At 59.7% G+C, this 25,376-nt stretch overlaps 3 protein-coding genes and 2 long non-coding RNA genes across 23 annotated transcripts; 3 read left to right on the top strand and 2 right to left on the bottom strand.

Moving 5' to 3' along the window:
- The first annotated feature begins 193 nt into the window (after positions 1–193).
- AKT1S1 (AKT1 substrate 1) lies at positions 194–8,423 on the top strand. 8 transcript variants are annotated; one of them, XM_086353723.1, is made up of 5 exons: positions 194–288; positions 4,341–4,726; positions 5,760–5,837; positions 5,933–6,102; positions 7,415–8,423. In XM_086353723.1, the coding sequence occupies exons 2-5, from the start codon at positions 4,348–4,350 to the stop codon at positions 7,556–7,558; spliced, it is 771 nt and encodes a 256-aa protein (XP_086209849.1). In that variant the 5' UTR covers positions 194–288; positions 4,341–4,347; the 3' UTR covers positions 7,559–8,423. The 8 variants fall into 8 exon arrangements, with proteins under 8 accessions (XP_086209849.1, XP_086209854.1, XP_086209847.1 ...); XM_086353728.1 differs by having other exon boundaries at positions 194–873; XM_086353721.1 differs by lacking the exon at positions 194–288 and adding an exon at positions 820–939.
- A 420-nt stretch (positions 8,424–8,843) lies between these two features.
- On the top strand, positions 8,844–9,176 carry LOC147354259 (uncharacterized). Its single transcript, XR_015146302.1, has 2 exons — positions 8,844–8,960; positions 9,053–9,176. It is a non-coding gene; the product is annotated as an uncharacterized LOC147354259 (long non-coding RNA).
- LOC147354258 (uncharacterized) lies at positions 9,108–10,425 on the bottom strand. Its single transcript, XR_015146300.1, has 3 exons — positions 10,284–10,425; positions 10,049–10,185; positions 9,108–9,617 (listed from the first exon to the last, which is right to left on the bottom strand). It is a non-coding gene; the product is annotated as an uncharacterized LOC147354258 (long non-coding RNA).
- On the top strand, positions 9,344–14,672 carry PNKP (polynucleotide kinase 3'-phosphatase). 11 transcript variants are annotated; one of them, XM_086353701.1, is made up of 17 exons: positions 9,344–9,450; positions 9,701–9,864; positions 10,510–10,556; positions 10,894–11,196; positions 11,577–11,656; positions 11,734–11,791; positions 11,873–11,980; positions 12,281–12,352; positions 13,092–13,140; positions 13,238–13,308; positions 13,394–13,486; positions 13,562–13,658; positions 13,735–13,796; positions 13,977–14,086; positions 14,164–14,251; positions 14,334–14,395; positions 14,481–14,672. In XM_086353701.1, exons 2-17 carry the CDS (start codon positions 9,714–9,716, stop codon positions 14,596–14,598), a joined length of 1,569 nt encoding a protein of 522 aa, XP_086209827.1. In that variant the 5' UTR covers positions 9,344–9,450; positions 9,701–9,713; the 3' UTR covers positions 14,599–14,672. The 11 variants fall into 11 exon arrangements, with proteins under 11 accessions (XP_086209827.1, XP_086209828.1, XP_086209836.1 ...); XM_086353702.1 differs by having other exon boundaries at positions 9,344–9,524; XM_086353710.1 differs by lacking the exon at positions 11,577–11,656.
- A 392-nt stretch (positions 14,673–15,064) lies between these two features.
- PTOV1 (PTOV1 extended AT-hook containing adaptor protein) lies at positions 15,065–22,637 on the bottom strand. 2 transcript variants are annotated; one of them, XM_086353717.1, is made up of 13 exons: positions 22,300–22,637; positions 19,719–19,856; positions 19,520–19,602; positions 19,393–19,450; positions 19,208–19,315; positions 17,902–18,057; positions 17,472–17,558; positions 17,311–17,384; positions 17,166–17,223; positions 16,911–17,015; positions 15,544–15,741; positions 15,391–15,461; positions 15,065–15,188 (listed from the first exon to the last, which is right to left on the bottom strand). In XM_086353717.1, the coding sequence occupies exons 1-12, from the start codon at positions 22,468–22,470 to the stop codon at positions 15,450–15,452; spliced, it is 1,248 nt and encodes a 415-aa protein (XP_086209843.1). In that variant the 5' UTR covers positions 22,471–22,637; the 3' UTR covers positions 15,065–15,188; positions 15,391–15,449. The 2 variants fall into 2 exon arrangements, with proteins under 2 accessions (XP_086209843.1, XP_086209844.1); XM_086353718.1 differs by lacking the exon at positions 16,911–17,015.
- Positions 22,638–25,376: the final 2,739 nt, after the last annotated feature.

The following is a 25,376-nucleotide window of genomic DNA, read 5'->3' as shown; positions in this document are numbered from 1 at the left end:
ATGCTACAGACGCTAGAGGCGGAGCGGCCAGTGTGCAGGCGCAGTACTACATTCCTAACCACGAAGTAAACAAGGAGGCGGTCCAGGAGCTCCACCCCCTCGATCAAGCTGGCTCCGAGAGGCCTAGTCCTTTCTCCATATTGCATGCTGGCATCGAAGCCAAAAGGATGCCATTTTGCTCGAGGGCAAGGCCAAAGCCGGCGACCTGAGGCCATGTTAATGCGGGGCAGTCCCATCTCTCTGCGGGGCGCGAAAGCAGGGTCCTGGAAGAACAGGATAAAAGAAAAGGTGAGAGGAGCTGTGCATCACAACAGGCCCTGAAGGACTCGTGTTAAAGGGATGAAACCGTCGGTTTCCCCGGGAACGGAGCAATCCCGGATAAATTCCTAAGTCACCGTCGAAAGCGGCCTGAGCCGCCATATTGAAACTGGGCAAACTGAAGCAAGAGAGGCTGCCATGTTGGCTCTTTGCCAGTCTTGGTGCTGAAGGGGGATAGGCTTGGAGAGCCTATGTTTATGTTATGGACAAACGATGTCTGGCTGGTTGCCATGTCATTAATGGACATTGCTTTCCACTAGTTCTGTGGAAGAGGTTATTAGTGTGAGGGACGTCAGCTCGCTTGAGTTAGTATACTGTAGTCCTGAGTGTGCATGTAGCATTTTCCCTATATTTTGGGGGGACAAATCGAAATGTGGGTTTGTGTCTGGGAAAGTTGAAGCCTTTCTTTCACCATCTTTCTTATGGACACTCTGCCGTCGCCAATGCCCCACTGGGATCCGGCCAAACACCCGTGCCGCCATGTTGGTCTCCGGAGTCTGGTGTTAGGGAGGCGGAGTGTGCAACGTGGAGGCGGGGCAAAGACGCGGAAGTGACGTAAGATACCGCCATGTCTTTTGAGGGCGGCGACGGTGCCGGGCCGGCCATGCTGGCTACGGGCACGTGAGTGGAGGCGGCGTTGTGAACCGCGGTGTGGGGAGGATTTGGCCGTCCGGAGGAGAGGGGCGCTGGGTGGGCGAGCCGCTCGTGGGAAGGGTATAGCCTGCGTTGATCAGAGGGCAGAGATCGCCCAGTGACCTCACGCTGAGCGCTGGAAAGGTGTCGGCCGCGGGAACCGTTGTGTCTGACCCTAGGCAAAGCTTGGACAGCTTTATCCTCTGTCTCCAGACCCACTAGGATTCTTGACTTAGGCGTGGACCATGTCCACAGGGTCGGGGGGTTACTCGGTGAGGCCGCGGGGCGCCCCTCACCCGTCCAAAGGCGGGACTTCCGGTCCTGGCCCCTACCTGGGCGGGATTTCCTGTGTGCTTCCTAGAGAAGTGGGTCTTTACCTGAGCCCCTGGACCAAGTAGCGAGTTGTGTGAGCGGTAGAGAAAGACCCCGGACATTCACCTGCCCCAGGCCACAGGGTGCATCCCCGAGTTCCTCCCACCTTGGGCCGGGGAAGGGGTTTACTTCCAGTTTGACAGGTGATTGGGGGGGACTTCGCTGGCATGCCTGCATCCCTCATTCCTTGGGGGACTTTTCCTCTTTCCTCATCTCTTCCTGGAGTCGCTTTCCTCACCTCACCCCCCACCTCATCCTAAAAAGCCAGTCGCCTTACCTGTCCCTTCCTCCTATGGGGGACAGGTCTCACCTCCCTCTTTCCCTAATCTTCAGTTCAGTCGCTCAGTCGTGTCCGACTCTTCCCTAATCTTAAATACCTCTATTTGGAGGGAGAGGGGGTCTTCCATCTATCAGCTCCATGGAAGAAGATAACAGGACTTCCTCTGGAACCTGAACGGCTGGGAGACTCTCCTGGGGTGGGGGGCGATACTTGGCTTGGCTACTCTCCTTTTAGGTAACCAATGCCAGAGACGCCCGCCCCGCCAAGATCCCCAAGCCTTGGCAGAGGGGCCTACGTAAGTCACTCTCCTCCTCTTTGAGCTATGTGTGGAGCTCTTGTGACCCGCTCACTCCCACTTGACTCTTTCCAGGTATTCCCAGGCTCTTGGAGTTTGATCTGCTCTCAGATCTTCTCTAGGAGAGGAGCCATGCCTTGATGTCCCAAGGAAGAGCCCCCTGGCCTGGCATTACCAGGCTGTGCGACCTTGGGCCACTCACTTTCCTGCCCTGAGCCTCAGTTTTCTCCATCAACTGGGACCCAAGGAGTGGCTGTGAGACCCTGGGTACCTCCCAGTTTGGTTGGGCTTTGGAGTCCGTCAAGCAGACCACAGTTTCACTTCACTTCTGCCCTTTCTAGCTGTGCGCCTCTGGCCAGTGCCTTAAGTTTCTGAGCCTCACTTTTCCCTTCTGGACTATGAAGTCATAAATCTTTCCTCATAAGATAGGCAGGGTGGCATTTAGGATTAAGAACAGGTTCTGGATCCAGGATGACCAATCCAGGTCCCAGCCCTCCATCTCGGTCAAGACATTGACCCCAGTCAAGACATTGAGTCTCCCCGGGCCTCAGTTTGCAGCTGTAAAGTGGGATGATCGTAGCTCCACCCTCACAGGGTGGTGAGAGGGTGGGATGAGACTGGATGACACGATCAGGTTCCTGCCTGGCCCGTGGGAGGGGCGGTATCAACTTGCTTCAGGGTCTGTCCGGACTGGCAGTGCTTGTGCTCTGACTGCATGTGGCTTCCGGCAAGGGCTTTGTACTCCGTGAGCTTTGACTGTCTGGTTTGTGAGGTAACAGCTCCCACCTTTGTAGGTCAGGTAGCAGGGATCATGACCAGTGCAGAGTCCCTGCACAGAGCAAGTGCTCAGCAAACTCTGGCCTCTCTGATCATCAGTCCCAAAGAGGATGCGAATTGAAATCTAACTTCTCCGACCCGGGAGGGCTAGATCACAGTCCTGCTTGAATGCCTCTTTGGGGAGGCTCCTCAGCTGTCTAGCTCAACCACTGGTTTACAGGGAGAGGACAGTGAGGCACAGAGAAGGCCTCTCAGTGGTCCGAGGTCACACAGCAGTCAGGGCGGGAAGTCAGGCTCCTGGTCCCTTGTTCTTCTCCGCTTGTAAGAGGGTGCATCCAAGCAGGTCATCTACTTAGGGCAAACCTGTCCTGGGGACACAGATCCCTGACCTCGGGTGGCTTATAGTCTGATGGAGGAGGCAGCCAGAGGTACAGCTATCACAAGCTTGTGTGACAAGAGCTGTAATGGAGGTAGCCGAGGGCATTTTGGGTCGAGGGGAGGCATCTGATCCATCTTGAGGGATCAGGGGAGACTATCAGAGGACCTGCTGGAAGTGCAAGGACGTTGTGGGCAGAGCCCAGGTGCAGAAAGCAGCCAGCATCCCATTTTCTGCTCAACTGCAGCTTGCTGAGACCTGCCGTGTGTCAGGCAAGGCTGGTGTCTCAGGTGAATCTGACAGGCCTGGCCTCGAGGGCCTCCCACACTGGTGAGGAAATGGATGTGGATCCATCCACGTAGGGCTCCCAGAGGGATCTGGGCTAGAATGGGGATCATTCAGACATTGCAGGAGCCTGTGGATGGGGAGGGGCCCCCCTGAGATAGGGGTGGGTGCAGAAGTGACAAGTACAGAGGACAAGTGGTCCAGGCTGGGGGTCGGGTGGGGGGTTCACCTGGACTGAAGGCCTTGGGCTTCAGGAGTCTGGAAGTATGTGAGGCCGGGGTGGGCCTTCTGGTACTGGGCTGAGGGACTGTGACCTTGTCCATGGGATGCTGGAGCAGGTCAGCTCCGGGGGTAAAAGGACCCTCCGCCCCCAGCCCGGGGCCTGGGTGCTACTGGACTGGAGGCTGGGGCCATGGTGCAGGGCAGCACAGTCCATCAGAAATATGATCTGAGCCATGTGTATAACTTCACGTTTCCTATGAGCCACATTAAAAAAGTAGAAAGAAAACAGATGAGATTGACTTTTACCCTCTTATTTTATTTAGCCAGCATAAATAAACGTCATCATTTCAACATTTAATCAACTTCAGATTGCTCATGAGATATTTTACATCCTACCTTTTTGTGCTAAGTAAGCCTTGACAGTCCGGTGTGGATTTCACCCTCTTGGCACGTCTCATTTTGGATCAGTTACATCTCAAGTGCTCCCCAGTCACGTGTGGCTGATGGCTTCTATGCTGGACAGGGCAGGGCTAAGAGGAGAGTCGGGGGCTGAGGGGACAGGGTGAGGATGGGCCGGGGGCCCAGGACAGGGCCTGGAGGTCTGGATGAAGAGGAGTCCTGCAGAAACAGAGGGCGGGGTCAGGTTGGGGGAGGGGAGTGGGAGCTGGGATCAGGTGGCGAGCAGGGCTGGGTGTGTAGTCCAGGGCCTGGTGGACACGTGGGGCTGGGTGGACAGTGAAGTCTGCTGGGCCTCAGCCTCCTCTGTCCTGCTCTGCCCCCAGGGCGCGGATGGCGTCGGGGCGGCCCGAGGAGCTGTGGGAGGCCGTGGTGGGGGCTGCCGAGCGCTTCCGGGCCCGGACGGGCACGGAGCTGGTGCTGCTGACAGCCGCGCCACCCCCGCCACCCCGCCCTGGCCCCTGCGCCTACGCGGCCCATGGCCGAGGGGCCCTGGCCGAGGCCGCCCGCCGCTGCCTCCATGACATCGCCCTGGCCCACCGGGCGGCTGCCGCGGCCCGGCCCCCCGTGCCCCCACCAGCACCTCAGCCGCCCAGCCCCGCGCGAAGCCCACCCCGGCCTGCACTTGCCAGGGAGGAAGACGAGGAGGACGAGGACGAACCCACAGAGACGGAGACCTCTGGGGAGCGACTGGGCGTCAGCGATAATGGAGGTGAGGCGGCAGGGGCCGGGGTGGCTCTTGGTCAGTCGCCTCCTCAGTGGGCTTTCCCGGAGGGGTGCAGCTTGCTTGTCCTGTGGGCTGGCCTGTAACTCACTCTGTGACCTTGAGCAAGTCATTTCTCCTCCCTGAGCCTGGGTTTCCTTTCATCATTCCCTGGGACCAGCTCTGCTGGGAGGTGCTGGGTACAGAGAAAGTCAACTCAGGGCCTTTTCTCTAGGTACTGCAGGTCTGGCCAAGGAATTAAGAGTCCTGGCATGAAGCAGTGCCCTGTGGAGGGCGTGGGGCGGGTGGGGAGGGAACCTTCTGAGCTGGGAGCGTGAGTAGGACAGGACTTGTTTGCAAACTTGAGGTGCCTAATGCCAATGAGAGCAGAGACAGGAGTTAAAGAGGGTCAGGGGCACAAGCAACGATGGAGGGTGCAACTGGCTGCAGTGGGGGAAACAAGAGCTTGGATGCTTTCTAGAGACTGGACTGTAACATTAGGGTTTTGAAGAGTGAGTAGGAGTTCTCCAGCGGCGGGTGGATGGAGGGCTTAACTAAGTAGTTGCTCGCTTGTTACTGTTATTACCAACAGCTGACTTTCTCAGTGTTGCTGGACAAACCCATGGGGTTAAGGGCTCAGACTGTGAAGCCAGGTGACGTAGGTTCAGATCCTTATTAGAGGTGAGACTAAGGGCAAGTAAGTTCATCTGTGTGCACCATCGGGTGCTGGTTGTCAAACAGGGATCATAATCATCTCATCTCCCTCTCAGCCTGTATTTTGAGTCAGTTCATCCCAAATGAACCTTACAGATTTTGTGTTCATCCAATCAGTTGTTTTCACCCAGGGAGATACCAGATAGACAGAAGCTAGATTTATTTCTGCCGAAGGCCAGCCAGATAACCAGGGGAAAGGTGTGCGAGGCCCGAGGCTTGCAAGGGCCTGGCCAGTGCAGGGGATGGGGAGGCGTTGGCAGTGGCCGCAGTCCAGAGCACTCAGAGCGCAGCAGGCACCAAGTGGCCGGGCCTCTGACACCACCCACAGGACTCTTTGTGATGGACGAGGACACCACGCTGCAGGACCTACCCCCCTTCTGTGAGTCAGACCCCGAGAGCACGGACGGTGAGTGTTGCAGGCTGTCCCCATCACCAGAGTGGGGGGTGAGGGGAGCTGGGATCAAGGCGGGGACAGAGCCTGGAGTCCACACTCTCTCCCAGATGGCAGCCTGAGCGAGGAGACTCCTGCTGGCCCCCCAGCTTACTCGGTGCCCCCGGCCTCAGCCCTGCCCACACAGCAGTACGCCAAGTCCCTGCCTGTGTCCGTGCCCGTCTGGGCCTTCAAGGAGAAGAGGACAGAAGCTCGGTCGTCCGATGAGGAGAACGGGCCGGTGAGGGGCAAGTTGGGGAGGCGGGGAGGAGGGTGTGGGGAAGGGTTCAGAGGCATCTCCTCCAGGAAGCCCTCAGACATGGATGCCACGTTTCCCAGATTTGATCTGCCCCTCCTCACAAGGCTAGTTCTCGGGCGAGAGCCCTGCAGCTTTTAACTGCATCGTAGCCTTGTAGAGAGAGAGCGGCCTCTCCTTCCCCAAAACAGCTCTGTTAGTAGAATACCTGATCTGGACAGGGCGCACGTGTTTGGTGTCCCCTCCAGATGGGGAAACTGAGGCTCAGCGGGGTCAGATTGCTTTCCGCCCCCACCCCTCATATTCCTGGCCCCTCCTGGAGTCTGTGCTACCTCTCTTGTCCTCCATTCCTCCCACACCATCCTACATGGATTCCTGGGCTGGCCTGGGTGGGTCCTCATCGCCCACCACTAAAGCTCGGAAGCAGAAGGAAAGCCGATGCACTGAGAGTACACATGACTTGCTGAGACTCAGCTGGGATTGGAACCCTTTTGGAAAACAGCTCTGGAGGGAGGTGGCCTTGGGTCCTGTGGTTCCCCCTCCCTATGACACTCAGTGTCCTCCTTTACAGACTGGCAGGGTTCACTAGCTGCTGCCGTCCTTGTTTGTTGGTGGAAACATAATTAACCGAACCTCTGAGGTCCTGGGCTGGCCTCCAAGAGGGCCTGAGTCCGGCTTCTGTCTGTGGCCTCTCTCACTCCGCTGGGTGTCAGGGCCCGAAGGGAGGTAGCACTGGGTGCTGGGGCTGCAGGTAGAATGAGGACCCCTCCCTGGTGGAGACTGACAGGGAGAGGGCTCCTTTCTCTACAGCCCTGGTGACTTGGTCATTCAGCTTTCTTTAGCAATCACTATGGTGATTAGCCCACACCCTACTATCTGCCCCATTTTTCAGAGGGGAGACAGGAACCTAAAGAGATAAAATCCCTATTGACAGCTAGTGGCTGGCAGAAGCCTGATTAGAACATGACTGAGTCCCAAACCTGGTCCTCAGACATGAGACTCTGGGTGCACACAGCCTTGATGGTCAGCACCCAGGCAGCACTTCCACTCTGGAAGGACGGCGGTGAGACAGGCTGCAGTGCGTGCACAAAGGACCAGGCTGAGAATGCGGGGAGGAGAGGGGCAGGAAGGCTTCCTGGAGGACGTGGTGCCTTGAGTTGGGTAGCAGAACCCTAAATGGAGCAGGACAGGATGAACGGCCTGCCAGGCCGTAGGCGTCGCAGGGGCAAAGTGCTAGGAGAGGACCTGGAGCTCTGGGGTGCAGGCTCTGACCCCGTCCGTGTCGCCGGTCCCGCAGCCCTCTTCGCCGGACCTGGACCGTATCGCGGCGAGCATGCGCGCACTGGTGCTGCGGGAGGCCGAGGACACTCAGGTCTTCGGGGACCTGCCGCGGCCACGGCTCAACACCAGCGACTTCCAGAAGCTGAAGCGGAAATACTGAGGCCCAAGGAGCTTCCCGGCCCGGCGTCCGTCCCACCCTTACACTACACCCCTGCCCCGCCCCCGGGGCCAGCCAATCCGAGTCAGATCCGGGACCGGCCTCCCACCCCCCGGGCCACCAGGATTGACCAGTTCCTGCAGATTCCCGCCACCCTTCCAGCCCACGATAACTCCCGCGCCGCCGAACGGGGCCTATCCAGTTTCCGGATTGGGTCTGTCTGCTCTCTGCCCAGCAACAGACTTTTTTCTAGTAAGGAATTGGCTCGCTCCGCGACCGGGGCGTGGCTAATTCGCAAGGCTTTGGCTCCATTCCCGAAAGTCAAGCTCCAGGATTGGGGGTAATGGTCCTCCCCTTCAGCATAGCGAATGGACAGCTCCTTCATTTGATTGACTTGAACACTGTAAAGGGCTTGACCAATCTCCCGAGAGGCTGAGTTCCCCCATTTGATTGGCTCTAGCCTCCTGGGGGCGTAGCCAACTCCTCCTGTGCCCAGGATTGGCCTGTGGCGTTAAATTTACGTTCTTTACACTACTGGGGCTGGGGTTGGTTTTCGCCGAAGTCCTGACAATTGTCCCTCTGGCACCCTCAGGGATGGCCTGATCCGGTTCTTGCGTCTGACACCCTCTCATTGGTTACATCCCACAACTGCCTGCCAATCAAACCCGTCCTTGCATCCAGGACGTTACCAGCTCCCGCCCCTCTCCCCCCACCCCCACAGGTGCCTTAAAGGGCCCTCGTCCACCCAAGGTGGGGGGCAGGGGGCCTCACTCTCCGGCCCTGGTGTTGGGGGGAGAGAGTCGGGGGTGGGGATCGGGAGTTGGGAGGGGCGCTCTGAGATTAAAGAGTTTTACCTCTGACAAATGAATATGAAGTGTGTTCTGGGTATTCATTCAACATTTTTCGAAGCCAAATGAGCAGGTCTCATTGCTTCTCAATGTAAAGTTGGGAATTGGGACTCGTCCCGATTTCACAGATAAGAAAAGGTAGATACACAGGGTGGAAGAAAGGATTCCATTCCTGTGTGATCGTGGAATCCCAATCTTCAGGGCTGTAAATTTCGGAATAAGAGTAGTTTTGAGTCGGTCTCCTGAGCCCACATGCTGCTGCTGCTAAGTCGCTTCAGTCGTGTCCGACCCCGTGCGACCCCCATAAACGGCAGCCCACCAGGCTCCTCCATCCATGGGATTTTCCAGGCAAGAGTACTGGAGTGGGGTGCCATTGCCTTCTCCGCTGAGCCCACATAGTGCCCAGGAACCCCCAGCTGAGGCCGGGAGGTTTCGGACTAATGTAAGACAGCTGGAGGTAAAAGAACAAACGGCTCTGGTCTGAGGATGCAAACGCGGAATCCCCGTCTCCCATCAGATCACCACCGATGGAATGCTAACGACAAGACTTCAACAGGGTAAACTATTACCTAGACAACTTTACAAATTATTTACATGTACTAACTCTATCTTTCCTTCCACAAAGTGGAAACGATTATCCTCACACTAGACGAGAAAACTGCAGCATTGCTGTCCCGACGGGGTTTCGTCAACTGACAATAACCTTAAAGAGAACTTCATGCCGCTGTAACTATCTCCGGCAAAAGGAAACATTAGACTTCAACGCGGAAAGAGGAAAATCTGTGAGCATGGAATCCACTCCCCCCTACAGGCCTGAGTCTCATACTGCAGCAGAGGAGATGAAGGTCAGAGCTGCAGAGGGACCTTAGGGTGCCTGGGCCTGAGAGGGCGGGGCTTATGCCGCAGCGGCGCCAATGCCCCGCCCACCTCGGTAGGAAGAGTCATTTCCGTGGGCGGAGAGACAGCAGCCAGCCGAGTCGCCGGCACAGCGCCTCCGGCAAGCCCTCCCCGGTCGGAAGTGGCGAATGAACCAAGCGGTGGGCAGGGGTGAGCGTGGGGCCGAGGCGAGAGCGCGAATTTTTCGGCCTTTGCCCTGGAAAGCGGGGGTCCAGTCTCCGGAGGTAGAGCGGGGCGTCGTCGCCTGGGAAACCGAGCTATCCCGAGGCCGACGAGTGGGTGGGACTTCCGGAACCTTTAGCGGAAGAAAGGAATTCCTAGTGGAGAAGGCGGGAGGAGGCGGGACTTCCTGTGGCAACTGAGGGCTGCCAGTCAAACCGGTTTCCCTATTTCCCCTTAGGCCGACTCCCAAAATGGCCAGGGTGGAGACCCAGGGTCGCCTGTGGCTGGAGAGCCCCGCTGGGGGAGCGCCTCCCATCTTCCTGCCCACAGGAGGGCAAGCTCTGGTCCTGGGCCGGGGACCCTTGACGCAGGTTACCGACCGGAAGTGCTCCCGAAACCAGGGTAGGCGGGGCGGGGCCTGAGCTGGACCGGGTGGTGTGGCGTGTGCTTAAGGAGCGGGAACACAGGCAGTTGGAAAGACAGGAGGGGATATGCTTGGCCACCATGCGGAACTGCGTGGTGCGGCCAGCCCCGAAGTTAGTAGGTGCCCCCTGTGGAGAGCACAGAAAGAAGAAGGGTACTTGACCTGGATTTAGCCAGACGCCTTGGACGGGAGCGGAGGGAGTCCATCCCGAGACACTTGTCACTGGGCAGAGAAGGGTAGTCACAAGTGCCGCGAAGACTTGAATGAGGCCACGACCCTTGTTAAGCAGAGAGCCGGTTCTATGGAGAAAAGTGCATATTGCGGGTCAAGCCCGGAATCTGCATCTTGTCAAGGTCCTACATTGTCAAGGAGAAGCCATTTCTACACAGAAAAATACCTGCCGTCTCCCTAGGCGAGGACTAGTGTCCCAGGCAATTGTAAGGCCTTTATTGGCTCCTGCATGTCAAGGAGTGAGCCAGTCCTACTTAGAAAATAAACTGCTTCCTCCTGCCGAATGGCTGCTGTGGCCCCATCCTGTGGTTTGAAGCGGGGCGTGCTCCCCAGTAAGGAGGGAACCAGTCACCCAAGGATTCAGATCCTGACTCCACCCCTTCAATCTTCAGTGGAGCTGGTCGCTGACCCTGAGACTCGGACGGTGGCAGTGAAACAGGTACCGATTCCTTAACAAGAGGCAGCAGGCCTGGGGGTGAGGATGGAGGGTATGGAGAATCGTCACCCAGCGGGGAACGGGCCCAATTGGGAAAACCAGACTCTGGGAGGGGAACAGGTGTAGCCCGCTGCAACCGGGTAAACATCCATCCCCATTTAAAACGAGTAAGACTGGAGGCTGCTAATCTTCCCAGAGCCTGATTGGCGGTACACGGTGAAGAGGCGGGGCTCGAGGGTCTGATTGGCTGGTGGAGAACGGCGATTCCTTTCCCGGGTTATTTGATTGGAGGAGGTTGCCGGGGGGTGGGGCCAGCTCCAGTTACCGCCTCTCTCTACAGCTGGGAGTTAACCCCTCAACTGCCGGGACCCAGGAGCTGAGACCCGGTTTGAAGGGCGCTCTGGGGGTGGGGGACACGCTGTATTTGGTCAATGGCCTCCACCCGCTGACCCTGCGCTGGGAAGAGGCCCTCACTCCAGAATCCCAGCCAGACACTCCACCCAGTACCCCTCCCGTGACCCGAGAGGGAGAGGAGGAAAATGTTGAGCAGCAGAAAAAGCGGATAAGGAAGTCATCCCCTGGCTGGGAGACCTTCGAGAAGCTGCTGGTGTTCACAGCACCTGGTGTGAAGGCTCGGGGCAAGGTGAGGCCCAAGCTGAAGACTGAGCTCTAGCACAGTCCAGTTAACACCCAAACAAAACTTAGCTCCCATTTGGATTTTCGTGGTTATTAGTCCCCAAAAGTGAAATGGAAGGAGGCTGGGTCGGATACGAAACCCATTTTAAAGATTGAAATACTGAGGGGCTCAGGAGGAATGGGAGGTGGTAGAGAAGATTTCACTCTCTGCTGTCCGGGTGGCATCCTTGTCCTTACATAGGATGGGTAGGCCTGCTGTGACTGGGTTTCCCCATCTGTAAGGGGCGGGCGGTCATAGTCCCAGCTTGCAGAATTGATGCGAACCAGCCTGTGAGCTAGGTGGACCAGAGGTGTAACAGTGCTGCTCTTTTTTCTGGGTGACGCCAGGTGGCTGGTTTTGATCTGGATGGGACCCTCATCACCACACGTTCTGGGAAGGTCTTTCCCACTGGCCCCAGTGACTGGAGGTGATTGGAGGCAGTAGGAGGGGATGCTGAGGCGCTTCCGGGCCCCAGGTCACCTTGCGCTTCCTCGCCCGCCCTAGGATCTTGTACCTAGAGATTCCGCGGAAGCTCCGGGAACTAGCCGCTGAGGGTTACAAGGTGTGTGCCCCGTGGGGGCCGGCTCACAAGGCAGGCCTGGGCCTGATGAGGGGCCCGGGTGACACCCCGTCTCCTTCACAGCTGGTGATCTTCACCAACCAGATGGGCATCGGGCGCGGAAAGCTGCGAGCGGAGGAGTTCAAAGCTAAGGTGGAGGCTGTGGTGGAGAAGCTAGGGGTCCCCTTTCAGGTATGGCTGCACGGGAGGCTGAAGGACTATGTAGAGGGACAGAGAGGCTGAGACAGGGGCCAGAGATAGCGCGGTGGGCCGGAAAGGAGGAAACAAAGACCCGGGGAGAAGGTGTGACATGGTGAGCCAGTTGGGGAGTGGGTGGGAGCCCCAGGGGTGGTTATGCTGACAGATGCATTGTAAGTGGTGCTCACCTTGGTGAGGGTTGGCGTAGTGTCTTTGGGATTCAGGTGCCCTTGAAGGACTCTGGGTGTCGGAGCAAGAGTCAAGGATGGTGTCTGACCCCCACCCCACCCACAGGTGCTGGTGGCCACGCACGCAGGCTTGTACCGGAAGCCAGTGAGCGGCATGTGGGACCACCTGCAGGAGCAGGTGAGCCTCCGACTCCCAGGGCTCCCCGCCCGTCTGCCCACTCCAGGTCTCTGCTCCATGACCTTCCCTGTCACCCCCTCCCCAGGCCTGGCCGCCTCAGTTTTTTTGCTATCATGTCCTAGTGCTGGTGGGTGAGGCCAGTGCTTTTAAACTCGGAAAACCGGAGTGGTCTAGAGAGAAATCACCTGTGGATTCATTCATGGGTTTGTTCTTCAGAACAAACAAAGCTTCTTGAGCTGAACGTATTAGTGGACAAGACAGACCTGCCTGCGCCCGGGTGCTCCTGGACTAGGGAGGGCGCGGACGATGATAAGTGTGTTGATGGATGTGTAAACAGTGAGGGTGCAGCCAGGTGTTGATTAAAGGTGGTGAGGGAGCCGTGTGTCATCTGAGGAAAGAGCAGAGTAACAGCAAGTGCAAGAATCTTGAGGTGGATGGGGTCTGGTGTGTTCGCGGGCAGGGAGGAGGCCTGTGTGGCTACCGCTGAGCGGGTGAGGGGGGCGAGTGGGAGGTCAGACTGCGTGGGGTCCGGGGCCGCGCCCGGTGGGAGCGGGCGCCCTCTGGCGGCCGCTTGTGGAACAGACGGTGAAGCGGCTGAGAAGTGGCTGAGGTCTCAGAGGCTGGAGGGCAGGCCTAATGCGGGACACCGACGGAGCCGACCTCCTGGCAGGACCCGTTAGTGCGACAGATGTGGGCGTGGGTCCCTTATTGCCTCTCATGTGTCCCCATCCCTGCCCAGGCCAACGAGGGCGTGCCCATCTCCATCGGGGACAGCGTCTTTGTGGGAGGTAAGGGCCTTGGGCTGGGGAGGTGAGTGGGTTCTGGGCGCTGATGGGGACGGGCCGCCCCCAAGGATGCGGGTGGAGACGGGGCTCCGTGTTCCAGACGCAGCGGGACGCCCAGCCAACTGGGCCCCTGGGCGCAAGAAGAAAGACTTCTCCTGTGCAGACCGCCTGGTGAGTGCCCCACACGGTCCCGCCCCCGGAGCCCGCCCCCACCCCGCCCCATCCCACCCCACCCAACTTGCGCCCTCGCCTGCAGTTCGCCCTGAACGTGGGCCTGCCATTCACCACACCAGAGGAGTTCTTTCTCAAGTGGCCCGCGACCCGCTTCGAGCTCCCAGCCTTTGACCCGGTGAGGCCTGAAGGGCGGTGCGGGGGGCGCACAGGGATGGGGCCGGGTCTCTCTCATCTTGTCTGTCCCTCCTAGAGGAGCGTCGCCCGCTCTGGGCCTCTCTGCCTCCCCGAGTCCAGCTCCCTCTTAAGCTCAGACCCGGAGGTGGTCGTCGCCGTGGGATTTCCTGGGGGTGAGACTCCCTGACCCCCAGAAGCCCCAGCCCCTTTCCGACTCCTCAGGCCCCACTCACCCTGCACCCTTCACAGCCGGGAAGTCCACCTTCCTCCGGGAGCATCTCGTGTCAGCCGGATACGTCCACGTGAACAGGGTAGGACTTGGTCTTCATTGCCCCCCGACCCCACAAGAACTGTCCTCTTGGTCTCCACTCCCTGGACAGCTGTCCTTTCTGACTCTCCGTCACTCTGCCTCGGTGTCCCCCCACCGGCCCTCGGTCCCTGTGCCCCTGGGTCTCCCAGGCCCCATCCCTGATCTCTCTCTGGGTTTCCAGGACACTCTGGGCTCATGGCAGCGCTGTGTGACCGCATGTGAGGCAGCCCTGAAGCAGAGGAAACCGGTCGTGATCGACAACACAAACCCCGACGTCCAGAGCCGGGCCAGGTACCGGGGTCCCAGGGAAGGTCCCTGGAGGGCGGCCCCGGGCCCTTTACCAAGCCCCCCGCCCTCCTCTCCCCAAGGTACATCAAGTGTGCCCGGGATGCGGGCGTGCCCTGCCGCTGCTTCCTCTTCAGTGCCACCGTGGAGCAGGCGCGCCACAACAACCGGGTGAGCGAGCACCCCCAGCGCCCCCAGTCCCCCCAGACCCCACCGAGCCCTGGCCTCACCGGCCCCACCTCTGCCCCTGCAGTTCCGGGAGATGACAGACTCCTCCCACGTGCCCGTGTCCGACATCGTCATTTATGGCTACAGGTGGGGGCCGCAGGGTGAGGGGGGGGGACATCGGGGTGAGCCCCAAGGTTGGGCCTCGCCTCCAGCCCGCACCCTCTGCCACCAGGAAGCAGTTCGAGGCCCCCACGCTGGCTGAAGGCTTCGCGGCCGTCCTGGAGATCCCATTTCGGCTGCATGTGGCACCGCAGCTCGAGCGGCTGTACCGCCAGTTCTCAGAGGGCTGAGCCATCCTGCACCGCACCCCCCCACCCCCCACCCGGCCCTCGCCCCTCACCACAATAAATGCTATTTTTCCTAACTCTTGGCCAGCATTTTGCTGGGAAGAAGTGTGGTTCACCCAGCCAGGCCAGCAGCACAGACCTGCTGGGCTCAGGGTCCCAGGAAGGCGCTAATGGGGACTCTGCCCCCTGGGGGGCCCCTGCCTCTCCTGGGTTGGAGAGATTTATGTTGGTGGCAGCTGGAACCTGCCTGGCCCTGCCTTGTGTCTGCTTCCAGCCGAGTGAGGCCCATGGAAGCCACAGGGCAGGGAGGGCAGCCTGGGAGCAGCTGCAGGAAGAACCCTGCAAGACTTGGAGCAGAAGGTACCGCCCAGGCTGGGCAGCTCTGTGCGCGGTGGCATCCTCTCCCAGCTCAGATGAGGGGCCCGGCCTCTCTGGAGGCGGGAGTCTGAACAGAGCCAAGTGGCCAGACGGCTTTTAAAAGACTTTATTGGGGAAACGTACAGGGTGGGGGGCTGTCCTCGGAGACATCTCAGGACGTGGTCCTCCATCTCGCCGGGCGGGCACAGTCCCCAGAGGCCCCTGCTCAGAAGCATCTGATAGGGGTGGGGGGTGGGGGGCATAGAGGAGGACTGGGTGGGGGACCCCGCACCCCGCCCCAGGCCAGAAGCCTCCCAGGGGCTCAGCGGGGGCGGGCAGGCCTCTCCCTCTCTCATCTCCTGTAAGCCAGGGTCACACCACCTCCCAACCGCAGGCGTGTCCACGGGGCCCTCCTGCCCTGGGCCGGCTGCCACTCACCAGTCTTTGCAGGGGCCTCATCTGTGACTCCTGGAGAGGCCCGGCCCCAGGGGGGCCCACTACCCTCCCATCTGTGGGGAAGGACAGTAGGGAGGAGTCAGCCGCGGGCCGGGGCGGGTTGGGGAGAAGGGGCACAGCGAGGGGGGCCCTCACCCCTCGCTGCTGCTGCTCCTGCTCCAGGTTCCGCTGCAGCACCTGCTGCTGGTTCGCGATGACGCGCCGGATGCCGTTGACGAAGTTGCTCTGATCGTGGGGGATGAGGCCAATGAAGATCTTCTTCTCCGAGGAGTACAGGAGCATGAGCACGCGGACCTCGCAGGAGGCCTTGTAGGAGAAGTGCACGCAGCCCGCCTGGCGGCGCAGAGAGCGGTCACAGCCAGCCCTCAGCGCACTCCTTCCCTTGAAAGCCCGCGTCCAGAGGACAGAGCATTCCGGGCTGTCCCCAGGCCTGTCACCACTCTCAGGAGGGGACCTGAGACAGAAGCGCCTGCCCGAGGGTCCTCCCAGCACGCTCCGGTGATCCTGTGACCCCCCACGCCGACTGGGCGAGCACCCAGGACCAGCCACAGCCGTGACGGACAGCACCGCACACAAGCCACCCCACGCTAGGGGAGAGACGGCGGGGCCCCAGGGCGGCCTCCACTGGGGAAACCCTAGAGGCAGTCAAGAGCAAGGAGGCTGGGCAGGTGACGCACCCCGTGGCTCAGCACCACAGCACCCACAGGTACCAAGCGCCTCCCGACCCATCTCACTGGATCCTCGCCCTCTGCAGGCCCGGGCGTCACCATCCCTATCTTCCAGGCTGAGAGCTTGAGGCCCCGCGGGCCCCCAGAAGAGGCTGTGCCGCCGTTGGCTGTGCGCCACCACGGGGACCAGCGGTGACAGGGCCAGGGGAAGGCGCTCCCAGCACCCACCGGAGCTGAGAGCCTGCAGGGGTGCTCACAGTAAGGTCTCCCTGAGGGAACTCTGAGCTTTTCAACTCTTATTTACCACAAAAGGCATACACAACCAGCCCCTCAAAGGCACTGAAGCACGACTATGATGCCTTCAGCTGATTTAGAAAGAAATGCTGAGCTAGGACAGCCGGACCCAGTAGAGCAAACACCCAAAAGCAGACACGGACAGCTGTGGCTTCAGGAGCCCAACACCCTTGCTTCCCAGAGGGAGAGACTGAGGCCTGCAGAGCAGAGGGACCAATTGAGACGCGCAGCAGATGAGACCCGGGGCTAAGAGCGCGGGCTGGAGGAAGACAGACCCCGACCCAGGGAAGGGCCTGGAAGCAGGGGTTAACCCAGACAGCGAGCAGGACCCAGAGGCCCAGCACGTGCGGGCACAGCCTCTGAGCCTCAGTTTCCCCATCTGTGAACCGGGGTCAGGACAAGTGATGTCCACGCAAACAGCACTGCATGCTTCCCCAGGGCTGGTTCTGGGGGAACCTCCCCTCCGTCTCCTTTCGGTTTCTGCGCCCCGAGTCGCTCTGTTTGGGGTCGTCAGCCCGGCGCGCGTCCCGCCCCACTCACAAAGCCATTGTCCATGATCCGGCACAGGCTCTTCAGCGTCTCCAGGTCCTTGGTGAAGTGGAACTGCACCAAGCGGGAGTTGCGGAAGAGCGGCACCAGCGTGGTCTGCAGGGCCCAGGGGCGGCTTCATGAGGCCCCCACCCGGTGGCCACCCGGCGACCCCGCACCTCACCCCGGCTGTGACCCCCTCGAAGCCAGGCCTGCAGCACCCCCACCCCCGCCCGGGGGTGGAGGCAGGCGCCCCTCCCCGCTCACCAGGAGCTGCTGCGGGATGAGCTGCATGTACAGCTTCCTCGGCCACTGCTCGGTCCTCCTGCGGGGACACGCCTGCAGTTCAGGAGGCGGGGCTCCCTCCAGCCCCGCCCCCGCCTTCCAGCCCCGCCCCCTGCCCACCACTCACAGGATCTCCCCTTGGTTCACATAGATGTGCGAGGGCAGCCACCGCTTAGACCGGCTGTGGGGCTCAGGCCTGGGCTTTTGGGGGGAAGAGGCTCAGGTCAGGAGTGGAAGGCGCCCTGGGTCAGTGACGAAGCACTGGTCCCAAGGTCCCCTTGGCCTCACCTCCTGCCACTCCATGACTCCGCTCCACGCCAGGAACTTGTTGTTGACAATCTGGACGGGGCCTGCCACGCCGCCAGGTCCCACTGCCTGTGGGAGGAGACAGGTGGGCTGGTGCCCCAGGCTCCCCAGAGGAGCCTGGGAACCTGGAGGCTGCCCCAAGGCCCAGCCCCGCCTCGGACCCCTGCCGGGCTTGTGTTTCCAGGCTGCCCACAGGCCTAGAGGACTCCCCAGTGCTGGCCCAGCCCCGCTGCCCCCGTGCCCTCGGCTGGGACACTTTCAGGTGAAGGGGACGCTGTGAACCGCTGATGAGGTGGGAGCATGGTGCGCACACACCCCGTCCTGCCAGACTGCTGTGCCCGCCAGCCCGTCCAGCTCCCTGTGCCCCCCGGCCCTGCAGAGCCTCAGGGTGAGCGGCAGCCCCAGGGCACACCTGTTTCCGGGTGGTGATGACCTGCCGGATGGCGTTGACGAAGCCGCTCTGGTCGTAGGGGATGAGGCCCATGAAGATCTTCTTCTTGGACGAGTACAGCAGCATGAGCACGCGCACCTCGCATGGGGAGATGTGCGGGAAGAGCATGCAGCCCGCCTGCGGGAGGGCGGGCATCAAGGGGCAGAAACCCTCCAAGGGACCAGGGCCACCGCGGCCTAAGAACCAGCACCTCGGTGTCGGCCCCACGGTGATCTGGGGTCAGGACAGGGGCCCCATGTTGGGAGGTGAGGGTCCTGAGAGGGCTCCATCTCCCACGCCCGCCCCCCACCCCAGGCCGGCCCTGTCCCGGGAGCCTGGGCCCAGCAGACAGAGGCCACCACACCGGGGGGGAGACGCCAGACCAGAGCCGGGGAGCAGACCCAGCTCTACGTCCTCCTAGCTTTGACCCAAGGCAAGTCACCTCTGCACCTCAGTTACCCGATCTGTACAATGGCATAACAACAGTGCCCACAGCAAGTGCCACGTAAACGCCTGTTGCATGAGAAGCTACTGCCTCCTCGGTGGGACTGCAGGAGAACCTGAGCCCCATAGGTGTCCCTGTCCCCACCGGGGTGGAGCAGGCGCGCTCTCAGCAAACAGTGCTGAACCAGGCAGGAGAGACCCCCCACACCTGTCAATCCCACGAAGAAAGGGAGGACCGCACAGCGCCCCCTGAAGACCACAGCCAGGAGGCAGGCTGTCCCAGAGGGGACGGAGGACTGGAGGGACCCCAGAGCAGAGCCCTCTGGGCAGCTTCCCTTGGGCAGCTGCTGGAAACGTGCCCACGCCAGCTGTGTCTGAACCCTGACTCGTAACAACCTCACCAGCTCGAGTTTACTGAGCACCCACTACTCTCAGACCACTGCCTCGGTTTTACACAAATGCCCTGGCTCCCCCTAGGGGACCGCAGATAAGAACTATTCCCTGTTCCAGCTCTTTCCCATCACCCCCACTTCCAGGTCCCTGCCAGGGGCTGTGGCCCCAACAAGCTCCTGGCTCGGCGGAGGGCGGGCCCAGGCCCCTCCCTTTGCTCCTGTGCTCCATGCCCGCCACGGCCTGGCCTGGCGGAGAGCTGGGTTCCTCTGCTGTCCCCTCTAAGCAGTGAGACCCCAGTTCACAGGGACGGGGGATGCCCCCGGAGGTCTCCCCGGACCCTGCCACCTGCCTCGATTGTCCCAGCAGAGCTCTGCCTACCACTTTACTTGGTCACCACGGTGTTCCCAGGGCCTCTGTCCCCACCCGCCCCCATCACCCCTGCCCCACTCACGAAGCCGTTGCCCATGACCCGGCAGAGCCCCTTGAGGGAGTCACAGTCTCTGTTGGTGAAGTGGAACTGCGCCAGCTGGGAGTTGCGGAACAGGGGGCCCAGGGTGGTCTGGGGGCGACATGGGGGCAGCAGGGTCAGGGCTGGGCAGGTGCTCGTGGCCGGGGCGGGTAAGGGTGGGGTCTCACCAGCAGCTGCTGCGGGATCAGTTGCATGATCAGCTTCTGCGGCCACTGGTCAGTCTCCCTGCAGGAGGAGAGGGTCAGGAGGGCGCACCCCCTCCGCCACCCACCCTCGCACCCTGCCCGCACTCACAGGTTCTCGCCCTGGTTCACGTAGGCCTGGCAGGGAAGGGCCCGCTTCAGCTTCGCGGTGGAGTCCGAGTAGGGTCTGCGCTTCTGTGGTGGGGGCAGAGGGGTCTCTGGACACAGCCCAGCTGTACGGGCTGGCTGCCTACCTGCGGGACCCCCAAATCAGCCCCCACCCTGCAGACTCGCAGGCCGCGGGTGCTCACCTCCTGCCACTCCAGGACACCGCTCCAGGCCAGCAGCTTGTTGCTGAGCCGGTGCTCACCAACGGCCAGGCCCCCGAGGGCGAGTCCAGGCGAGGAGGGCCCGATGGGGCCCAGGGCCCCAAAGACCCGAGCACCTTGCTGCGGGAGAGGGGGAGGCGATTGAGGAGCTGCCCCCACACACCCCAGAAGGGACACCCCAACCTCCAGACCCCAGGCCCCCTGCGGCAAATTGCCCCAGGCAGTCTCCAAACCCTTTCTTCCAGAGCTGACACTCAGACTGGGTGGCCCCCACGTCCTTTTCTGCCCGGCCTGCCTGTCCTCTCAACGCTGGTCCCTGAAAGCGACCAGCTGCTTCCCCTTCAGCCTTTGCTCGGGCCAGGCTCTGCCCTGGCCTGCCATGCCCTCCCCTTCAAGAGATGCGCCCCACTCATCCTCCCAGGATCATCAATTTTGGGTCCCTCTATTGAGATACGACTCTCAGAACACCCCACGACACACAGCCAGACGCACACCAGCTTGCCCCATCCCGCCCAAGCACAGAACTCTCTTCCACGGTTCCCCCGGCCCTGGAGAGAGAATCCAGGCTCTCCCCCGGCTCCCGCCAGGCGGGCTCCAGCCCTCCCTCACGCAGCCCAGTCTGCAGCCACTTCAGGCTGACCCTGGGGAGGCGGGAGGAAGCGACCGGAAGCACAGAGAACAGAACTCTGGGAACCACCGGGAGCCAGACGACAAACGGAGGGTCTCCCAAACACAGTGTCTTGAGAGCATCTGCAGCACACCACAATGTTGGCAGGACGAAGCCAAGCAGGACACATCCTACTCGTGGGGCACTATCCCGTCATCTCTAAACACACACACACCAAAAACATCTCAAAACAAACAAGGGGGAGTTTTGGACTGCGGGGCAGCAGGAAACTCTCGAAAACCTCTCTAGTAGGCGCCTCCAGGCAGCCAGAAAAAATAAAAGTGGTTATTTTCATCTTACTACTAATGAGTATTTTTTTCCAAATTTCCTATAAAGCACACAGGTGTCTTCTGCCCCAGAATATGAGACAGGAAAAACTATATTTCGCAAGAGCTTAAAAGGCAAAGAAATCTGAGCCAAGCGTGCTCTCCGTGTGGGCAGGTGGTTCTGGGATTCAGACAATCCAGTGAGATCAGGAAGAAAGGCAGAGGGCTTCCCGCTCTAAGAACATGGTGGTGTGTGTTCCTGAGATGGAGATAGACCGTCGGAGCCCTGGGTGCGTAGGCACCACGGCCAGAGCCCATAACATCCAAGAAACTAGTTAGATCACACAACTGTAGAAGCCCTTGGGATCCAGACAAACGCACTTAAGGACCTGGGTCATGTGAGCACCAGGAACACCTGTTTAAACTCCGCCGTATTTCTAGCCATCAGACTAACCACGCTTTAATCTGGGGGGTGAAGATCAGAGAAGCTTAAGCCCAGCTCTCAACGAATGCAGGATGAGCATCAAGGTGGAGGGTCACGTTTAAGGACTAGACCTAAATGCAATCCTAAAAGGAAATCTCACATCTGGACAGGTGTGCATGTAAACTGGCTGTACCTCCCACATGTGTTTTGCTAGTCACTGCATAGGAAGCCTTTTTAGTACTTGAAAAAAGATGAAAGCCTTAGGACGCACGTTTAAGGACCCAGGAGACGCTTGTGAACAAGAGGACATGAACGCTAAGAAACTGGGAAGCAATGGAGTCAAGGCTGATGTTTAAGAGCAGAGAGGTGTTCAGAGTCCGGGCATCTGACTCTTAACATCAAGAAAACCTGCTCAAGGCTGGTGTGCAGCTGCCACAGGTCCCCGCCACGTACAACGGTGAGGCAGGGTATTTATTAATTAGCCCCAGGTTAGGGTAAACGGCGCATCTGAGCAAGCGTGTCACAGTTTAGCTGTGCGTGATTTTTAACGTTGGGATGTGTGAATTTACCGCCCCAAAAACCTTAGGAAGATTTTTGAGAAGTATGTACAGGTTGTGGGTCTGGGGAAGTGTGTCTAACTTAGCGTCCCTGCGAAGCTATGTTTATGTTTAAGATCTGGGCTTGCCGTGATCAGTGGGGACATCCCACACCTGGGCAAGCGCGCAAACGAACCCCGGGCGCACACGCCACGGGCGCCCTGCTGAACGCCCCCGGGGGCAACACCTGGGCGCCCGACTGCGAGACGCGGGGCCCCTCGCCAGCGCCCCCCGCTCCTCCCCCATCTCCAGCTTCCCTGCGCGGAGAGAGAGCAACTTTCCAATTGGAAAAACAACAGTACATGCCGACCGTCCGCCCGCCCCCCACCCAGCGTTCGAATCAGGCCGCGGAGTCAGCAGTAATTTGAGCCCTTGCCACCCCCGTACCCCACCCCCGCCACCCCATCCCGAACGCGAAACAAAGGGGAGAGCCCGGCGCGTACCACCCAGGGGGTTTCACGGGGGGAGCGGGTCCCAGGCGGGACCACCCTTCGGGTCACCGGAGAAACCCCCGAGGGGGTGAGAGCCGGGGGACAAAGACACCAGCCCGGGGGAGGGGCCGGCGGGGGCGGGGCCGTGGAAAGCTCTGGAAAAAGGGCGGGGGGCTCACCATGGGAGGGGCCGAGCGAGCCCGGATCCGTGGCGGCTGCGGTCCCCGAGGGCTGGCCGGCCAGGAGCGCGAGCGGGCGGCGCGCGCCGTGAAGGGCCGCAGGGGGCGGCCTCGACCCCCGAGGGGGCCCCCAGCGCCGGAGCGGTGCGGGGCGCGGCGCGGACGGACCATGGCGAGCGCGGGCCGAGCGGGCTGGGGGGCTGCCACGGGCCGCACGGGGGGCTGCGGGCTGCGCCGACTGAGGGGCGCGGGCGCGCGGCTCCGGGGGAGACGGGCCGGGCTGTACCAAGCGCAGGGGACGCGCCTCCGGAGAGGGGTCGCCGCGGCCGAACCACTGCGGCGAGCAGGGGAGCGCGGCGCGTACCAACCGCGTCCGCGAGGGGGCGTGGCCGGGGCGTACCAAACGGGGCGGAGGGGGGTGCCAGGGAAAGGGTGTGTGGGGCGGGGAACTCGGCAATTGGACGGGGCCGTGGGCCGCACGCGCACGAAATGGAGGGGCTGAGAGGACGTGAAAGAAACCACCTCAGGGGGAGGGACTGGGAGGTCACACCGAAGGGAGACGGGGCGGGAGGCGGGGAATGAACGTAGAGGGTGATACTAAGCGGGCTCCAGGCCTGGGGGGGGCATGCCGGGCGGCGGAACCGGGAGACTACGTTGGGACGCGTCAGAAACAGAGGGAGGAAGGAATAATAGGCCTGGAGGCAAGGGAACCGACCTAGAGGTTCGGAAATACGGATCGTTCCAGAAACTCAGGAGAGGACTTAGGGTTTCAAGGCAGTGACGTGGCCAGGCGGGCGAGGGACCACAACTCCCAGCGGCCTCCGCGCGGCTTGGGCGGAGCCGGCGGTCCCATAGCTGCGTGCCCATTGGCTCCCGCGACCTAGGCTCCGCCCGCCTCCCTCTTCTCCTTGCCACTCGGCACTCAGGGCCATTCATTGATTCGCTCATTCACTGAGATTAAAGGACTGCGTATTCACATGCTGCTGCTGCTGCTGCTGCTGCTAAGTCGCTTCAGTCATGTCTGACTCTGTGCGACCCCAGAGACGGCAGCCCACCAGGCTCCCCCGTCCCTGGGATTCTCCAGGCAACAACACTGGAGTGGGTTGCTATTTCCTTCTCCAGTGCATGAAAGTGAAAAGTGAAAGTGAAGTCACTCAGTCGTGTCCGACTCTTCGCGACCCCATGGACTGCAGCCTACCAGGCTCCTCCGTCCTTGGGATTTTCCAAGCAGGAGTACTGGAGTGGGGTGCCATTGCCTTCTCCGATTCACATGCTAGTTCTTGTGTATAACATTTCTTGCTTCAGTTTCCTTGTTTCTTAAATGTGGATATTAGCTATCCCTAAAATGGCTATGAGAATCAAATGAGTTGATAAACCATTAGATCGGTATTTGGCACAGTGACGACGTAAATGATAGTTTTTCTCCTTTTAAAATCATTATTAGTGCCATTTCCAGTTCTGTGCTGGGCACCAATTGTGGTGACCAAAGAGACCAGCCCCACTGGAGAAAATAAATAATCGCATTTTGTGATGTGTTACAAATAGAGCAAATGCACACTATTTACGGGGGGTGGGATGATGATGACCGTGAGAACTCAGCAAAGTGACCTTTAGGCAGCCTGCAAGTCCACATAGGCTGCAAGAGTGTGCTAAGATGAGGGACCAGCCAGGGCGCAAATCCTGAGAATGCAAGGGAACCGGGGGGTGGGGGGAGGTGGGGGGCAGCACGACTGGAGCAGAGTGAGGGTGAAGGAGAGCTGAGGAAGCAGAATGGCCAGGTGCCACAAGCCGGGTCCTATAGCCTCACGATGGAATTTGGATTTTAGTCTCACTTTGCTGGGGAACCATCAAAAGGTTTTTATCAAGGAAGTGACAAAGTCTCATTTACATTTTAAACAAATCATTCACAAATGCATAGAGTCATGCCCACAGTGTCTCTACAAGTCTACAGAAGAAGCTGGATCCAGAGTCACCTCTGAGGAGAGAAGACAGCAGATGGAAGAGTCAAAGACATGAAAAGGAGACTCAGTTCGTTCTTGTAGATTATTTGCAATTCTTACCATATGCAAACTTTTGAAATAGTAACATCTTTTTTTAAAAAGATCCCTCCAGCTGCTGTGTTGAATATGAGGTAAGGACTAGTGGAGCAGGAGGGCAGATAAGAGACTATGGCAATAAGCCAGCTGAGAGTCACAGGTGGCTTAGATCGCAGGGAGTATGGCCACACTTTCACAATTTATTTTCAAGCTGAAACCCAGAGGACTTATGTGGGGAGTGAAAGTGAGAGGGAGAAGTGATTTCAAGGGTTTTGCTTGTAGAGGTGTCATTTCATGAAAGGGAAATAACTGTGGGAGGAGCAGGGTGGGGTGGGCGGAGATGGAACTCCAAATCTGACCTGGATTGTGGCCAAAGAGGGAATCACTACTCTCTGGACCCAGACTGCCAGCTAGATATCAACAGTTACCTCCAGAGGCCTGACTATGTCAGGAGACCCCACTGCTGGCAGTAGAAAGGAGAATCATAGGGACAGAAGTCCCCTTCTCTTCCTTAATGTGTTTCTGTATCTATGTGGTACATTTGCAATGTTGACTAAACAGTGTAAATGGGGGAAGGTCTAGAGATACAACTTTGAGAACCTTCAGTGTTTCATGAGAATGAATGACATCATGAGGAGGTGTGTGTGTACAGAGGCTGGGACACTCCATCCCTTTAGAGTTCAGATCTATGAGGAGCAATCAGATGGGAGGAGAAGCCCCAGGTAAGGTCATATTGGAGCCCCAACCTGAGCCCCAAATCTGACCTGGATTGTGGCCAAATAGGGAATCACTACTCTCTGGACCCAGACAGCCAGCTAGATATCAACAGTTATCTCCAAAGGCTGGACTATGTCAGGAGACCTCACTGCTGGTAGTAGGAAGGCAAATCGTAGGGACAGAAGTCTCCTCCTTCTCCTTAATCTCCCTAAATCCTCAGTTCTCACTATTCTTAGTACAAGCCATTATGATCTCTTGCATGGGTAATAGCCTTTTAGCTCTTGTCACCTTAACTTTCATTCCACTCATCAGAAGACTCCAATG

Source organism: Bos grunniens, chromosome 18 (genome assembly GCF_055505025.1).
Source record: "Bos grunniens cultivar Pamir isolate PY7600 chromosome 18, Bosgru_T2T1.0, whole genome shotgun sequence".
Lineage (NCBI taxonomy): Eukaryota > Metazoa > Chordata > Mammalia > Artiodactyla > Bovidae > Bos > Bos grunniens.
Note: the sequence above shows the minus strand (reverse complement) of the source record. Positions and strands in the feature narration are given on the sequence as shown.

Coding starts and splice junctions, on each gene's coding strand:
- AKT1S1 (XM_086353721.1), top strand. CDS start 887: ATGTCTTTTGAGGGCGGCGACGGTGCCGGGCCGGCCATGCTGGCTACG. Junction 940..4,340: donor GCCATGCTGGCTACGGGCAC/GTGAGTGGAGGC, acceptor CTCTGCCCCCAG/GGCGCGGATGGCGTCGGGGC. Junction 4,727..5,759: donor GGGCGTCAGCGATAATGGAG/GTGAGGCGGCAG, acceptor CACCACCCACAG/GACTCTTTGTGATGGACGAG.
- PNKP (XM_086353701.1), top strand. CDS start 9,714: ATGGCCAGGGTGGAGACCCAGGGTCGCCTGTGGCTGGAGAGCCCCGCT. Junction 9,865..10,509: donor GAAGTGCTCCCGAAACCAGG/GTAGGCGGGGCG, acceptor TTCAATCTTCAG/TGGAGCTGGTCGCTGACCCT. Junction 10,557..10,893: donor GGACGGTGGCAGTGAAACAG/GTACCGATTCCT, acceptor CTCTCTCTACAG/CTGGGAGTTAACCCCTCAAC.
- PTOV1 (XM_086353717.1), bottom strand. CDS start 22,470: ATGGTCCGTCCGCGCCGCGCCCCGCACCGCTCCGGCGCTGGGGGCCCC. Junction 19,857..22,299: donor CTCGCTCGGCCCCTCCCATG/GTGAGCCCCCCG, acceptor CCTCTCCCGCAG/CAAGGTGCTCGGGTCTTTGG. Junction 19,316..19,392: donor TGATCCCGCAGCAGCTGCTG/GTGAGACCCCAC, acceptor TGTCGCCCCCAG/ACCACCCTGGGCCCCCTGTT.